At 42.0% G+C, this 16433-nt stretch overlaps 1 protein-coding gene across 2 annotated transcripts in view; it reads left to right on the forward strand.

Moving 5' to 3' along the window:
* MAMDC2 (MAM domain containing 2) overlaps positions 1-16433 on the forward strand; it is a 142433-nt gene that overhangs the window by 123935 nt on the left and 2065 nt on the right. The window contains exon 12 of one of the 2 annotated variants that reach the window (XM_081802830.1): positions 10528-10730. In XM_081802830.1, coding sequence (XP_081658956.1) covers positions 10528-10599 — 72 coding nt within the window. In that variant the 3' untranslated portion in view covers positions 10600-10730. Of the gene's footprint in view, positions 1-10527; positions 10788-16433 lie in introns of those variants that run through there. The other variant, XM_081802829.1, reaches the window with a different exon arrangement.

Genomic DNA, 16433 nt, shown 5'->3' on the forward strand with positions numbered 1-16433 from the left:
AGCCAAACTGTAGAAAGAACCGAGATGCCCTTCAACAGATGAATGGATAAAGGGAAAGGGTCTTTGAAAAGGGTAAGGATGGTCACCAGACTCATACCCTACTCACTAGGTATGAAACCATGAGAAAGTTATGTAAAATCTCTCAGTTTCATTTGTGTCATCTCGAAAATGAGAATAATTATAGCTCCTTACCTATCTACCTGATTTATAGGCTGGTTGAGTTTAAAAATTGAGGGGTTTGGGACTACACTGCTGCTAAGGTTCAAATCTCAGTTCCACCTTTGAACTTCTCTAAATCTCATATCCTTATCTATATGTGAAATAATTAGTACCTACCTCATAGATTGTGGTGACATTTATGTATGTATCATTTATGTATGGGAGGATATCTAAAACATACTTAGGATATGACCTGGTATATAATAAATCCTCAGTTAATGCTCTATTATTCACTCATTCCTTCACTCAACAAATATTCATTGAGTGTCTACTTTGTGCCAAGTCCAGTTTAGGTACTTGGGAAACACAGATGAACAAAACAGACAAAGCAATCATTTGCCCTTGTAGGCCTTCTATTCTAGTAGGTAGGGACAGACAACAAAGACTACACTTAACTATAAATTGTATAGTATGTTAAAAAGTAATAAATTGCTACAGAAAAAAATAGAGTAGGGCAGGGGAGCTTGGACGTTGGGAGGAGGATGTGAGTGGAGTTAGCTTATCTAAATAGGAGAGTCATAACAGAGCTCCTTGAGAAGGTAACCTGGAAAGAGTTGGGGTAGCTATCCTAGTGTGTATCTGGGAAGAAGTGTTCCAAGTAGAGTGAGCAGCCAGTGGGAAGCCCCTTAAGTGAAAGAATGCCCAGTGTGTCCCACAAATAGCAATGAGATCAGAGAAATAATCGTAGGCCAGGCCCTGGCCTTCTCATTAGTTAGAAAGACTTTGGATTTTACTTTACCTGAAATGGGAGGATGCTGGAGAATGTTGAGCTTAGTAAGAAAGTGGCCTGGCCTGGTTTTAAGAGGATCTCTGTGGCTGCTTTGTTGAGAAATGACTAGAAATGGAAATGGGCAAGAGTGAAATCAGAGAGCCCAGTTAGGATAAGGTGAGGCATCCAGGTGACTGAGGATGATGGTGAATCCAGTGACAGTGGATTGGACCAGGTGGTAAGAGGGGTGAAATTCCGGATATATTTTGAAAGTGGAGCCAACAGAATCTCTTGATAGATTAACTATGGGTAAAAGAGAAAGAGAGGAATCAAGGATGATTTCAATGATTTTGACCTGAGCAACTGGAATATGAGTTGTCGACAACTAAATAGAAAAGATGGAGTGGAGAGGTTTCCTGGGAAGATCAGGAGCTCAGTTTTAAGTATGTCAGATTTGAGATTCTTAATGGCTATTCAAGGGGAGGTGTCTAGTGGACGGTCAGGGGTTCAAGAAAGATGGCTGAGCTGGAAGTTGTTGACATATGGATGATATTTAAAACCATATGACTGGGTGAGATCTCCAAGGGAGCCCTTGTAGACCCAAAAGTGGACCAAGGGATAAGCCTTGGAGCACTCCAAAGCTCAGAGGTCGGAAGAGGAAGAACCAGCAAAGGAGACTGAGGAGAGTGGCCAGTAACTCTGATGACATTGTATGGAAGTCGGTCCCACAGTGCTTATGGGAAGTAGGGACTCAACAAAGATGTCTCTGCCCCTCCTTTCCTCGTCTCCATGATCTCTCCTCCCTTGGCTCTCTTTTAACTGGTAACAGTGGCTGTTGCTTCCCCCACAGTCACTCTCTTGCCAGTCTAGTAGTACTTACCTAATCCATCTACGTGTATATCACTTTTAACTTCCCAACTGGATTATAAATAACCTGAGGGGCAGGTATTTGGACTCAGTATGAGCTTGCTAATGCTGCCTTAATAAAATACTACAAGTAATGCTGGGCAACTTAATTAAACAACAGAAATTTATTTTCTCACGTTTCAGGAGGCTAGAAGTCCAAGCTCAAGGAGTTGAGAGGGTTTGTTTCATTCTGAGGCTTCTCTGTTGGGCTTGCAGATGCCCTCCTTCCGGCTGTGTCCTCACATGGTTGGCCATTAGTCTGTGTTGTCTGTGTCCTGAGCTCTCGTCGTTGGATTAGGACCCACCCGAACAACCCCATTTCAACTTCATTACCTCTTTAAAAGCTCTATCTGCAGACACAGCCACCTTCTGAAGTACCTGAGTTAGGGCTTCAGTGTGTGAATTTTAGGAGGGCGCGATTCAACACCTAACAGAATCCCTCCCCGGAGTTAGCGCAGCGTGCTGAACACTGAAGGAGCAGGGGAGCATCTTCTGACACAAAATGGCCTTTGTCCTGCCCCTCACATCTTTCTACTAAGATAACATGAGTTTGTTTAATGTGTATACCACATTCTACCCACTCCCCCTCTATGCAAAGTCTGTGACAACCTAGCAGAAGCACATTCAGTAGACACTCAACGACTCCTAAGTTTGCTCCTTTATTTACCTTTTGCCCAGTTTATAGGGCCATGCATTAGTTAACTTGGTGTGGCCTTGTTTAAAGAAAATGATATGTTAGTGTTTGCTTTGTCTCTGAAAACTTTGAAGGATGTTTCAGCTGGCTGGATGTTCTGCAAAGATTATAATGCAAAAACATCTTAGTGTGCCCAGTATTCACTCCCAGCAAATGCTTTATACGTTAAATGAAATTCTCTGGTGCACAATCAAGAGAATTCTGATTTTTTTCAGCACATTGCTTCTAGGGTCTGCCTTCTTCCAGTCTTTATTTTACCCGTTTCAATGCAAATTTTTAAAAGGTTCTCAAAGCATGTTTCCATTTTCTAACTAAAGAAAATCTTTTACAGGTTAGATCTTTTTATGCCTATCTACAGTAATGCAGATGAGGTAGCAAAGTTTGCTGTGGGTACCTACAAATATAGAATTGGATTGAAGGTGTTTTGGTTTTGTTCTTAAAATTACTTTAACAATTGCTTTACTAGGGAAATAATGTTAGCTAGTGATCATTTATGGAACATTTACCATGTGTAGGCACTACGCTGGGAACTTTACATCTTGTCTTAGTTTGAGCTGCTATAACAAAAGTACCACAGACTGGATGGCTTAAACAACAAACATTTCTTTCTCTCAGTTCTGGAGGCTGGGAAGTCCAAGATCAAGGCGCCAACAGATTCGGTGTCTGGTGAGAGCCTGCTTCCTGGTTCATAGACGGCCATCTTGTCGCTGTGTCCCCATGTGGCCGAAGGGGCAAGGGCTCTCTCTGTGTTCTCTTTTAAAGGGGTACTAATCCCATTGAAGAGAATTCACCCCTCATGACCTAATCAGCTCCCAAGGGCCCCACCTCCTAATATCATCACATTGGGGGATAGGGTTTCAACATATGAATTTGCGGGGGGGACATAGACATTCAGTCTGTAAACACATCCTTACCACAAAGTGAGTGGAAGTAAAGTAAGTGGATGCCTGTTTTTCACATGAGAAAACCAAATCTCAGAGAAGTTAAGTGTTTTTCCAGGACCACACAGTAGAAACAGGTAGAGTAGGGACAGAATCTCAGGAACGTCAGTCTCTAATGGCCATATTCTGTCCACACTGTCTTACCGGAGTTTCCCAGCCTACATGACACTAAGAGACCACAAATGACCTGGAACAGCTGTGACAGCTTATATGTGAAAGGCACAATTCTTCATATAGCAGCATGATCTCACCCTAACACCTTTCAACCAAAGAGGGGTATCTTCTCTTGGAAAGGATATATTCAAACTCATGGTATTTTTAGACCTCTATAGAAATGCATCTAGTAGAAAGTAAATTCTTTTCTGAGCTATTTCTGATGTCAGCGAACCAATGTTATAAATTGAACTCCAGTGCTGTAACCTGCACACCTATTGTGTATCCTAAAGCCTGAAAGGGTGGCTTCTTCTATCTCTGGAGTCCAGTGGCTGGAGCCATATGTAGGCAGATATATTGGCTCTCAGATCACAATATGACAAGTTTCACCCATTCAAAAAGTAAAGCAGAAGCCATAAAGTTCCCTTTAATACATTTATTTGTTCGAGCCACCAGTTTCACAGGCTACATGTCTATAAGATGAAACATCTTAGAACTGGAGGCAGTCATAAATCCAGAAGATCCTGATTTATTCCCCATTTTCTGAGCATCTACTATGCCTTGTGCAGCAAATAATTGCCCCCAAATTATAATAAGTAAAATAATACGGGTTAAGTTCTAGAGGAGATGGAACCACACAGAGAGAAGCAGCTAGCTCTCCTTGGGAGCATCTTGAAGGATGAGTGAGAGTTCACCATGAAGAATGGCAGGATGAGGGAGCATTTCAGAACAAGGGAGTGGAGCGTGCAAAGTATGGAACCACTAAGTATCATGGCAGCTTCGGGGAACTGTAAATGATTCTACTGGGCTGGTCTATAGGATACTGTCAGGCAGGTTTCCCAAGAAAGTGAAGTCCAAGATACAGGTTTGTATACAGGTTGTATTTTTGGAGCTGTGGTCCCAAGGAGCAGAAGTGTGGAGCGAGGGTAGCAAAGCAAGAAAGGAGGGAGAACTGATACAAGGATGCATCATTAACTTGGCCACTGTTGTGTCCAACTGGTTGCTTGATCCTATGGGAATCTCTGAGAAGCCATGGAGGTTGCCAAGAATATTTTGGAGCTTTGCAAGGCCCCTCCCTGCCCTCCACCCATGACCATCCCATGACCTAGTTTTTTTCTTTAAAAATTTTTGGTCAGTCTTTTGTTAGCTTCAATTGTTAATATCACCTCAGGCGGTTGCAATGTTAAACACTTGTTTAACTGGTTGCTTTTGACAAACGCCCTGGAGATAAGGCTGTTATACAAAGTCAGGTCTACCTCAGGCAAATTAAATAAAGAGAAGCCCTGCGAATGGAACGTTCTAGTCTTGGAGACTGCATTCTACCTTTTCACTTTCCATCCTTCAAGCCTATCAATTTACACTTGGAAGAACACATACAGGAAGAAAATAGGAAGAGGAAAGGCATACAAAGCTGTTTAGAGACAACTGCATTAGATGGGCAGTAAATATAGGCCCATTAAATAAAAAGAGCAGCTCACAAAAGCCACATGTCCATATGGACATGCCAGTTTATTGTGTGTTTATTAGACTCAACACATCATCATACATAGCAATTTCAAGGGAGCTGTAGTTCCTGATTCACTATCTGGAGATGCAATAAATCTTTCCAAAATCTACTGGTGTCGTCTAGTGGAAAGACCAATGAACAGTGAGCTGACTCTGCCATTTACTGCCTTCATAGCCTGCAGCATGGTCACATAAGTTCTCTGAGCCTCAGTTTCCCCAAATGTAAAATAAAGTTAACAAGGGATGGCCTGCTAATCTCAGGGTTGCTGTGATGATCATAACTAAGATTATATTTGTGAAAAGCTTTGATACTGTATCAGCTCCACTCAAATGAATTGTATTGTTATTTTTACAATTTTTTAAAAGACTTTATTTATTTATTTGAGAGAGAGAGAGAGTGTGCACACACCAGCAGCAGGGAGGGGCAGAGGGAGAGGGAGAGAGACAAGCGGTCTCCCCCTGAGCAAGGAGCCCGATGCGGGGCTCGATCCCAGGACCCTGAGCCAGAGTCAGATGCTTAACTGACTGAGCCACCCAGGCACCCCTGTTATTTTTTATAATAAGTGAAACTTTTATAAAATGTGATGTTCATCTTTGGAATGCTTTCTTAGAATCATTGTTCTGTATCATCATCTGTGCTTTTATAAATAGAATATCGTGGCCTGGGCGCCTGGGTGGCTCAGTTGGTTAAGCGACTGCCTTCGGCTCAGGTCATGATCCTGGAGTCCCGGGATCGAGTCCCGCATCGGGCTCCCTGCTCAGCAGGGAGTCTGCTTCTCCCTCTGACCCTCCCCCCTCTCATGCTCTCTCTATCTCATTCTCTCTCTCAAATAAATAAATAAAATCTTTAAAAAAAAAAAAGAATATCGTGACCTATGACTACAGGTAAAATGACTTAGTCATAACCAGAATGCTTGGGTAGACCTTAAAACAATGTTTTCCAAACTACTACTGGGTGACTTAAGTGGTATGTGGATGAATATTTTTTAATTCGATACTCATATCCATGTATAGGAAAAATACCTAACCAGTCCATCAAACCCATTATTTCCCAGATGTATAGCTTTTTTCCTGTTTTCATGCTAATAAGAAATTTCCTATTTGAATAAATGTATTTACGTAATAAAAATGGAATCTATTTATAGAAGAATATAAGTGGATAATACTGCAGGTTTGTGGACAGACAAAATCAAATCATGAAGTTGGTATTTGTATGACTAAAGTTTGGGAAATATTTCCAATGATTAAGTCAGTCATGTAGTAGGACAAGTCATGCTAGGAAAATAGCAACAAAGACCAAAAGAAAAAAACCCAAAACTCTTGCCCTACGATTTGGCTCCTTCATTAATGAAATAAGGCAGGCATTTGTGACAGATGAATCTGGACTCGCATGGAGAAGGGAGCGACTCTGCAGAATTTGTCTTTCCTGACGCAGATGCTACTTATTTACAAGGCAGTAAAGACAGGTTTTTAAAGTTCGCAGGATTTTATTGGTTGTTGGAATTTTATTAACATTTATATGCCGCCATGCTCTCAGAATCCCTCTAAACATTAGTTTTAGTTGCCCTGGAGTTTACGGGGTTTTGTGGCCCAGAGATAGTGGGATAAATAAATCAATAGATAACTATCCCGTTTAGTGAGAAAATGCCTTCAATTGTAACATTTCCTAGCTCACTGAGTCTACTGGCCAATAGATTAAAAGTCCTCCAGGCCCACCTCCCCACAACTGCTTTCTAGAAAAGCAGCTATTCATCATTTTCTTAATGATTTCCAGAGAGAGACAGCATCCGTTTCTTTTGTGATATTGTTTAATGTTTCAATAAGTCTTCCATATTTCTGATAATTAAGGGTGAAGTCTTCATTTCTAAGAACACTCCCTCTTGTGTGATAGAAATATCAAGGATGCATTGAAATACCAAATAATGACATGTGTTTATAAAATTATGCTGTCTGACAAAAGAAAACCACAATTGTATATGTAATGTGTTATACAGCTGAAATTTATTAGCAGTTGAATTCCGGTCCTTGTCTTTTTTTTTTTTTTTAAGATTTTATTTATTAGAGAAGGAGAGAGGGAGAGGGAGAGAGTGCACCAGCAGGGGGAGGGGCAGAGGGAGAGGGAGAAGCGGACTCCCCACTGAGCAGGGAGCCTGATGGGGGACTCAATCCCAGGACCCTGGGATCATGACCTGAGCCGAAGGCAGCTGCTTAACCAACTGAGCCACCGACTGAGCCACCCAGCTGCCCCGGGTCCTTGTCTTTTAAGCATTACAGTAGTTGATATCCAGACAAGCAAGAAGGCTACCCAGCTAGTCTGTAACCATCTGAGAAATTAGCTCCAGATTATCAAAATCTCCAGTGTCCTTCAATCCTTCTGTGATTTATCTTATCATACTAGTTTCTGATATTGTCAGATCCTACTTACACAGAGAAGGCTTTATGGCAAGCTGCTGTTAAAAATTGATGATATATACATAACACAACATTTACCATCTTAATAATTTGCAAGTGTGCGTTTCAGTGGTAGTAAAGTGCATTCACACTGTTGCGTGACCATCACCACTATCCCTCTCCAGAAGTCTTTCCATTTCCCCAAACTGAAACTCCATCCCCCTTAAACAATAACTCATTCATGACAAGCTTTAAGAATCATTTAGAAGGTATAGTAAAAAGCAATTTTAGACAGACATATTTAGCTGTGGTTCTGCCCAAAGTCCTGATGTCTTTCTTTTTTTCCCCTGATAATTCAAACTCCTCTTCAGCTTAATGAATGCAGCTTAGCCGTTCAGTTCACGTGGTTCATACAGGCCTCTTGAGCTCCTTCCCCGCCCTGCTGAGAGGGGGCAGGCACCAAGACTGAAGGAACAGCTGCTTCACTGTTCCAAATTATGAATATGGTGTGTGTCTCAACACATCACAGTTGCTGCACAAAGAACAGATGGGACCCCAATCTCCCCGTAGACCCATTGGAACCCTGTCTTGAATGTTAAACAATGACCCACAGAGAGAAAGTGACTTCGGTTAATAATCCCTTCCACAGATTGAAGTCCTTCATGTGCATGAACACGTGAGCTGGTCTGAGGTTTCAACGCTGGGGCTTCCTGGCTCCCATCCAGGGCTTTTGTTTGCGGAGACAGACAACATTTGGAGTTATAATGTGGCAGAGCTTGTCAACACATGGGGCTTTTCTCCTCTTTCCAAACACATGTGAGACAGACTGGCTCTCTGTGAAGCTCTGATCTTTTCTGGGAAAAGGAAATGTCACATGCAAGTCAAAAGGAAAAACATATTTGGAATCAAGAGGAATAATTGGTCTGTGCATCAGAGAGACAAATTCTGATCCGTTGACAAATATGTTAAAATTGTTTGTATGTATAGACATTGATCCAGATTGGTCTAAATTGGTATTACCTTGTGGAATGTGCATATGTGCTTAACATAGAGAAGATATCAAGGACTTTTGGAGAGGCTCACGTTACTCCAGAAAAATAGACTGGCGTCCGTGCCCCAGAAGGGCACAAGGCATTGTACTCACATCCCCCTGGATGTTACCTCCGTCTTCCCAAAGTGGAATAATTACACAGCTCAAAAGCCTGGGAGATTTCCTTTCATACTTTATGGTCCGAAACACAAAGATCTCGGGAACTGGAAACCTGAGGTAATGATTTCAGCCTAAACCCTGAGACCCAGAGGTGCATGAGCTGAAAGCATTTCCAGAGAAATGCGTCACCCACTGGAGACTAAATGGTTAGTGCATTGTACTCAAAAAGGAAAGAATTTCATTTAATCCTGGGGGTTATTAGGGGTTTTCTTCTCTTCCAGGACCTCAGACTAATTCTGTCTGGGATTCATACTGTTACCAGTAGGTTGCATGCTGTCATCACTAGAGGGAAGGTGCTTCTTAGGTCATCTCTCACTCATGATGGATCCATTGCTTCCTTTCCATTCTGCAAAGATGTCCATCTCAGAGCCCTGATGCTCTCTACTTTCCATTTTCCTGGGGACAGCATCTTTTTTTTTTTTTTTTTTTTGCAAGAGAGAGAATGAGAGACAGAGAGCATGAGAGGGAGGAGGGTCAGAGGGAGAAGCAGGCTCCCTGCCGAGCAGGGAGCCTGATGTGGGACTCGATCCCGGGACTCCAGGATCATGACCTGAGCCGAAGGCAGTCGCTTAACCAACTGAGCCACCCAGGCGCCCGGGGACAGCATCTTTTAGAGGAGGCTGCTTTTCTTCCCTACCTGAGCATTTCATCTTTTTTTTTTTTTTAAGATTTTATTTATTTGACAGAGAGAGACACAGCGAAAGAGGGAACACAAGCAGGGGGAGCAGGAGAGGGAGAAGCAAGCTTCCCACGGAGCCGGGAGCCCGACGTGGGGCTCCATCCCAGGGCCCTGGGATCATGACCTGAGCCAAAGGCAGACACTTAATGACTGAGCCACCCAGGTGCCCCCCAGGTGCCCCCCAGGACCTCTTTTAAAATAAGCCTCGGGTCTACAGAATTATATCACTGGGACGTTAATCTAGAAATCACTGTTCATATATTGCCTTATGCCTTATTTCAGTGGCTGGATGGTAATTATTTAACACTAACCAGTTATACTGGGGGGTGGGGGGCCGTGGCTGATTTGTAGCTATGTCTGCTTTCTATGGGGCAAATACATCCATCATGGCCCATTTCAAACTACCAACATGAAGTCATTTGGACCTACCAATGGAAGTCACCCAATTGACTCTTGGGAGCCAATGGAAGCTGGTTCCAGCACACCACTGTTTTATTTATGTGCAGACAAATCTTCTGCCTGAAACCAGCAAATTAAAAACAAATTAAAAATAAGACAGGAAAAGTAAATGTAAATGTAATATAATTAACTTATATTTGTATATGTATAAACAGTATTAATCCTTATTTCAAAATGATGAATATAGGTTGAGAGAGGATAATTCCTTAGATCAGGATCAAATATTAGAGTCAAGACTTGAACCCAGACCTACCTACCTGCCTACAAAATCCATGCTCTCTCCCCAAAACCCATGTCTAGAAGCTCCAGAACATTGTCCATGAATTAGTAGGGTAAAGTCCCATATGTTAATCACCGCATCAGTGGCATAATGCTAGTATTATAATAATATTAATTACATCCTATATTTTAAAATGAATTTTAAATTATTAAGAGAAAAGAATTATTTTGATGGTCTAGATTGTGTAGCATGTCTATTCCTCTTGGATTATATTCTCCAAAATTACAAAATCCTTCCTCAGGATGGTGGTGAAGTCATTCATTTAATTTGTTTCCAGGAACACTACTCAGAAGAGAAAGAAGGGAATATTCCTTGCGCGTGCGTGTATGTGTGTGTGTGTGCGCATGTTTGACAATACCTGATTTTGCGTTGCCTTCCAGGCTACTACATGTACATCGAGGCCTCCCACATGGTGTATGGACAAAAAGCACAGCTCTTGTCCTGGCCTCTGAGAGGAGTCACCGGAAAACAGTGCTTGACCTTTTTCTACCACATGTATGGAGCAGGGACCGGCCTGCTGAGTGTTTATCTGAAGAGGGAAGGTGAGAGTGAAGAGTCCCTCTTATGGAGAAGACGAGGTGAACAGAGCATCTCCTGGCTTCGAGGGCTGATTGAATACAGTTGTGAGAGGCAACACCAGGTAAGCCAGAAGAGACAAGAGCCAAGTGATAAAAAGTGGTCCTGTAAGCTTCTGCTATTCTTTCTTCTTCTTGCTACCTAAGAGAACATTCTGTTCTTTTTCAGGGTCATAGATAAAGGCAGTACTTGTTTAAGAGTAAACATAATTAGTCTCTATTGATTAAATCTCAGCAGTGAATAGGAGATGAGGTGGGCAGAGTAAGCTTTGGGTATTTATTTGTAAAGTGATTTTTGCGACTTAGTGATGAAAGGGTGGCTATTTTTGTCTTGGCACATTCTGAGGGTCAAGTGCATTCTGTGTGTTCTGCATGTCTCTAAAACGGTCCTCTTTTCTTCCGAACATGGTATTACCTAATTAGTTGTCCCAGCTGCATCTTCCCCTCATCATTACCCACACGCAAGGGCTTCAGCTGCAAGCCTTCATTTAACAGAGTGTGTGGTCCAGAGGAAATGTTAAGCCTCTGTCTGCAATGACTTGGAAGAAGCTGAGAGTCCTGATCCTAAGTCCCGAGTCTCGTGTGCAATAGGAGACCTCTGCTCCACAGCATCCTGGTCATGAGCAAATCCGGGCAGCACCAGGGAAGAGCTTTTCACATTCCAGTCGGTGAGGTTGAGCAGCCAATCTAGTCTAGAGGTGGGCAGGGGCCTCCTGGCAGCCACTGACTTCCCCTGCCTCCTCTGACCCAAAGCTCCAGAGAGCTCTGGGGAAATAACCTTCAGAGCCCGAGTGTTCCTGAAATTACTCTGTAGAATTCTCAGCTCCAGCCTTCCACTAAAAGCGCTGCTTCCTCATCATCCTTGCTTCGGACTGATGAATATAGTCTTGGGTCGTCAGCACCCCTCAGCTTTAACCACTGGCTGCTTGGCTAAGCCCAAATCTTCCTGGGCAGAGGTCTTCACAATAAGGGCTTCATTTTACACCATCGTAACCACATGGAATATTCTTCAGATGTAAATGGGAAGGGACTGCAGAAGCTCAGGTGGGCCCGTTGGGGTGCTGTGTTCCTAAAGAACAAATGATAGAGGGAATGTGAGCCATTATCTGGGGATGGCCCTGTATCTTGGCATGGATAAAACTATCGGGAGATTGAGTGAAGAATAACAGATAGCCCCAGGAATGAAGTGGATAGTGCTTTAATGTCTGTTACAGAAGGAAAGTGCATCATTCAGGAACTTACTAATATAACTGATCATCATTCTGAGATGGTAGATTAATTTCATTAGGCTCTTAGGGCACTCATACTGCTACCCTATTCACATGTTCTCAAAGCGTGGCCCTGAGGCCAGCAGCGATGCTTGAAATGCAAATTCACCTAAAATGACATGTACCTAACATGCACAATCTTGGGGCCCACCTGGAACTACTGAACCAGACCTGAGGGGGAGGACACCAGAAATCCGTGTCTTAGCAAGCCCTCCTGGTGATTCAGGTGCACGCTAAAGATGGAGTATCTCTGTCCCAGAGTAAGTGAATCTGAGTCTCTCGGGGGGAGCCTGAGCATTGACGTTTTTTTATAACTCCCAAATGTTGCTGATGCACAAGGGTTCTGGGATTTGAGTTCAAGAGAACAGGTGGCTTCTCAGCATCTAAACCCAAGGAGTTGAATCCAAGGCCTTGAATATACTAGACTTGCTGGGTAGATGGTTGTTTGAAATGATTTTTTGATCCCAAAGTAATTAGGCATCTCGGGTAGCATCTTGAGGTGTTCAAGTTCAAAGGGTGCAGAATGGCCTGGGAGATTTTTAGCTCACAACCTGGAAAGAAGACTCCACACCATTCCCTTTGTCTTAAAATGGAACAGATAGGAATCTGCCATGAGGAGTTTCCTTCTGGATTTAGTGATTCCATCAGGAATCCCAAATGACTATCTGGAGACCAGGCTGAACTAGTTTCTTCAAAACATCTTAGTGTCTAATAAAACACAGACACACCCATGCAAATGAACCCTCCATCTTCTCTGTGCCAGGCACTTACAGCACTAGGAGCTGTACGTAAGTTCTTCCAGTTGATCTTATAGCTCCTCTTTGCAGATGGAGAAACTAAATGTCCAGCTGGTAAGTGGAAGGGTGAGAATTCAGTCCCAGATCTGACTGGTCCCAAAGTGTGTATCCCTAAGCCACGACTTTACACTTTCTCCTACCGTGGAAGTTCCAAAATATACTCATTCCCCTGGGTGTCATAAGCACTGGGTGATCTTGGGGAAATCTCATCCTCTCTCAGAGTGTTTCTACGTTTTCAAAATGGGGTAATAATTCCTGCCATGCTGACATCACAGAGTTAGAGGGTCAAATGAGATTATGTATGTGAAAAGGTTTAATATACTTTAAAGTACCAAAGTATAAAAAGATGTTATTGTTTCTAAAAATATATTCCCTCCCAAATATCTTTGGTCTCTAATTCATGTCACCACGGCAGCCGTGGAATTCTCAATAGTTACATTGCCATCCAAACTGAGTTCCTAAAGTATGAGGCAAAAATATCTCATTTTTAATAAATATTCATTGACTGCTTGCTATTCTAAGCACTGGGGATACAGCAATGACCATAACATGTAAAGCTCTTCCTCTTTTAGTTGACATTCTAGGTGGGGAGAAACAGAAAATGTAAACCAAAAATATATAATGTACCATCAGGTGATAATAAGTGCTATGAAAAAAAAGTAGGTCAAGCTGATCAGGTAACGAGATCAAAGAAGTATCAGGGTGTAATCATGAAAGGCCTTGGACATCATGGTAGAGTTTGAAATTTATTCCAGAAGCAATGAGGAACCATCAGATGGCTTTAAGGTAATGCAATCTGGTTAATATTTTTATTTTTATTTTTATTTTATTTCATTTTTTTTTAAAGATTTTATTTATTTATTTGAGACAGAGAATGAGAGACAGAGAGCATGAGAGGGAGGAGGGTCAGAGGGAGAAGCAGACTCCCTGCCGAGCAGGGAGCCCGATGCGGGACTCGATCCCGGGACTCCAGGATCATGACCTGAGCCGAAGGCAGTCGCTTAACCGACTGAGCCACCCAGGCGCCCTCTGGTTAATATTTTTAAATGATCACTCCAGCTACTACCTGGGGAGTAGACTGTAGGGAGGCAAGGAGACTTTGGGGCTACTGCAATAGTCCTGGAAGAAGGAGTGGTAGCTAGGGCTGTGTGCCAGACGTGAGATGCATCAGAAGCCCACGGGACTTATGTATGGCACGTGGGGCTTGAGAGAAAGAGGCATCAAGATGACTCCATGGGTTTTGGCCTGAGCAACCTCTAGAATGGAGTTACCATTTACTGAGACGGGGAAGACTTTAGGTGGGGGCATATCTGGAGGTGTGAGGGCAGTGTGCACAGGAGGGAAAGAAACAGGTGGGGTTTTTTGTCCATGCAACGTCTTCAATGTCTGTTAGACATCCACATGGGTATGTCAGGTAAGCAGTAGGATGTGAGACTGGAGTTCAGGGAAAAGAACAAAGCTGGAGAAGTCCATGTGTGTGTCATGGGTGGGGGTGGGCGGGTGTAGATGACTTTCAGAATGCTATAGCATTGCTGACATTTGAGTCATCCTTTGGGGAGGTAAGTGGGTGGCCTCCTGATGACATTCCAGTCATCCGACCATCCTTGTAGAAGAAATGCATCAAGTGGCAAAATTTTAATCATGCTCCTTCCTCAGGGTTTAATAAAGTGCTATGCCACACTTGACTTGCTGTTGATCAAAAACACGAAGTGATTTTATTTCCTTTGGATTCCTTGCTTAATCTTTCCTCCTCTGCTCTCTCTGTTTTCCTCCCTGGGTTCTTTTAGTTTGATGCTATTGAAAGAAAGTGGTAGACAAATTCTTAGCTCATTGAAATATTTATATCATTTATATTGTTCGTTACACTGACTAACATTTAGTAGGAGTTGTTATGTGCTGGGTACTCATCTAACACCACGTTTCCAAATTTTATTGTTCATGGTATGCTTAGTCTCATTAGTTTTTTCCTGGTGTCACTAATGCAAAAGTAATACATAACGGTTTCATTTATTAAGTAGTTTTCCAAATAACTTAGTATTTATGTCCTAACAACTTAGTAGCCATTGGAAAAAAATAATAGTTAAATTGAAAGAAAAAATAAATTGTTATCTAGTTCTTAAATAACCATGGTTATTTAATAATAGAATGTGTATCTGCAATACAAGGGGTAAATCATAATGGTATAAATACTTGGTTATCACTCAAGTATTAAGGAAATTCAAAGGAGAAAGTTGTATGAAATCAAGTGTTTGGCTCAGCTGCAGACTATTCTGAATATAATTCCATCAGGTAATTTGTTTATTATATTTCCATTGTAGACTTGGAGGTCAAAAACCAGATTTTAGTGATGTCCAGAGAACCAGAATGCTTATTAACTGCACTCCTATATCCTCCTATCTAGATGTGTTAGGACATTTTTCCCCTCTTCTAACTTACTTATTTGGATTCTTGTTGGGATTGTGTCCTTAGAATTTTTAATAACGTTATTTTGCCCATTTCTGTCATTAAAGCTTCTTTGAGTCATTAATTTCAAGATAGTTTCATATGCTTATTAATTATCTACTTTATAATCTTTGATTTAATTTAAATCATAAACTAGTGCAATGGGAGTCATTTGTTCGTAAAATGAGTAGAGCAAATATGTCTTCTGGATCATTTTCATTACCCACGAGCCTCCCTGCAGTATTCAGTGGTTTATTAACCGTTGTTGTTGGGGCAGCTTTAGAACTGGTAATGTAACCTCTTTTCCCTAGAATCTGAATATTTGATCAGTTATTTTCTTCTCAGGATCTAAAATTAGGGAACTGGTTCTCTCCTCCGGGGCTGTTCTTGGATATTATGGTATTTGACTTGATAAATGAACCATTGTCCTTTCGGTAAACTTAATGATTATGCTTTGCTATTCATACATGGTCTCATCAGCCATGTTAAATTCTTCCACCTAGGGCGCCTGGGTGGCTCAGTTGGTTAAGCGACTGCCTTTGGCTCAGGTCATGATCCTGGAGTCCCGGGATCGAGTCCCGCATTGGGCTCCCTGCTCAGCGGGGAGTCTGCTTCTCCCTCTGACCCTCCCCCCTCTCATGCTCTCTATCTCATTCTCTCTCTCAAATAAATAAATGAAATCTTTAAAAAAAAAAATTCTTCCACCTAGTATCAGTATCACTGTAGATTTATGGAGAGCCTAAGAAAGCTTAAACTTCTAGCCCTTGACTTTCATAGGCCCTGTGAATGCTGGGACCAGAATATTCTAGGTGGGGAGGGGAAACCAGGTCACCACCAGGAAGCATTTCTAGGTGAGCATTTCTGGGAAATTGACTACAGAAATCTCAGAAGAAAGGGACCTAAATTTCCAAGGCTCTAGTAACTTGTTGTGAATTTCTTTAAAATCCCAAATAAGTACTCTCTTTTGTACCTAGATTTGAATATGTGATTTTGTATCTCTTTCCTTAAAGGAGCTTGAAAAACAGTCAAAGCTTCCAGACCCACACAGCCTGGATCTGCCTGACGAGTATTGGTTTTTTTGTTTTTGTTTATTTTTTTAAAAATATTTTATTTAAATTCAATTTAGTTAACATACAGTGTTTTGTTCGTTTCAGAGGTAGAATTTAGTGATTCATGAGTTGCATACAACACCCAGTGCTCATTA

The sequence above is a fragment of the Leptonychotes weddellii genome, chromosome 14, assembly GCF_054177405.1.
Source record: "Leptonychotes weddellii isolate Sample4059 chromosome 14, ASM5417740v2, whole genome shotgun sequence".
Taxonomy (NCBI): domain Eukaryota; kingdom Metazoa; phylum Chordata; class Mammalia; order Carnivora; family Phocidae; genus Leptonychotes; species Leptonychotes weddellii.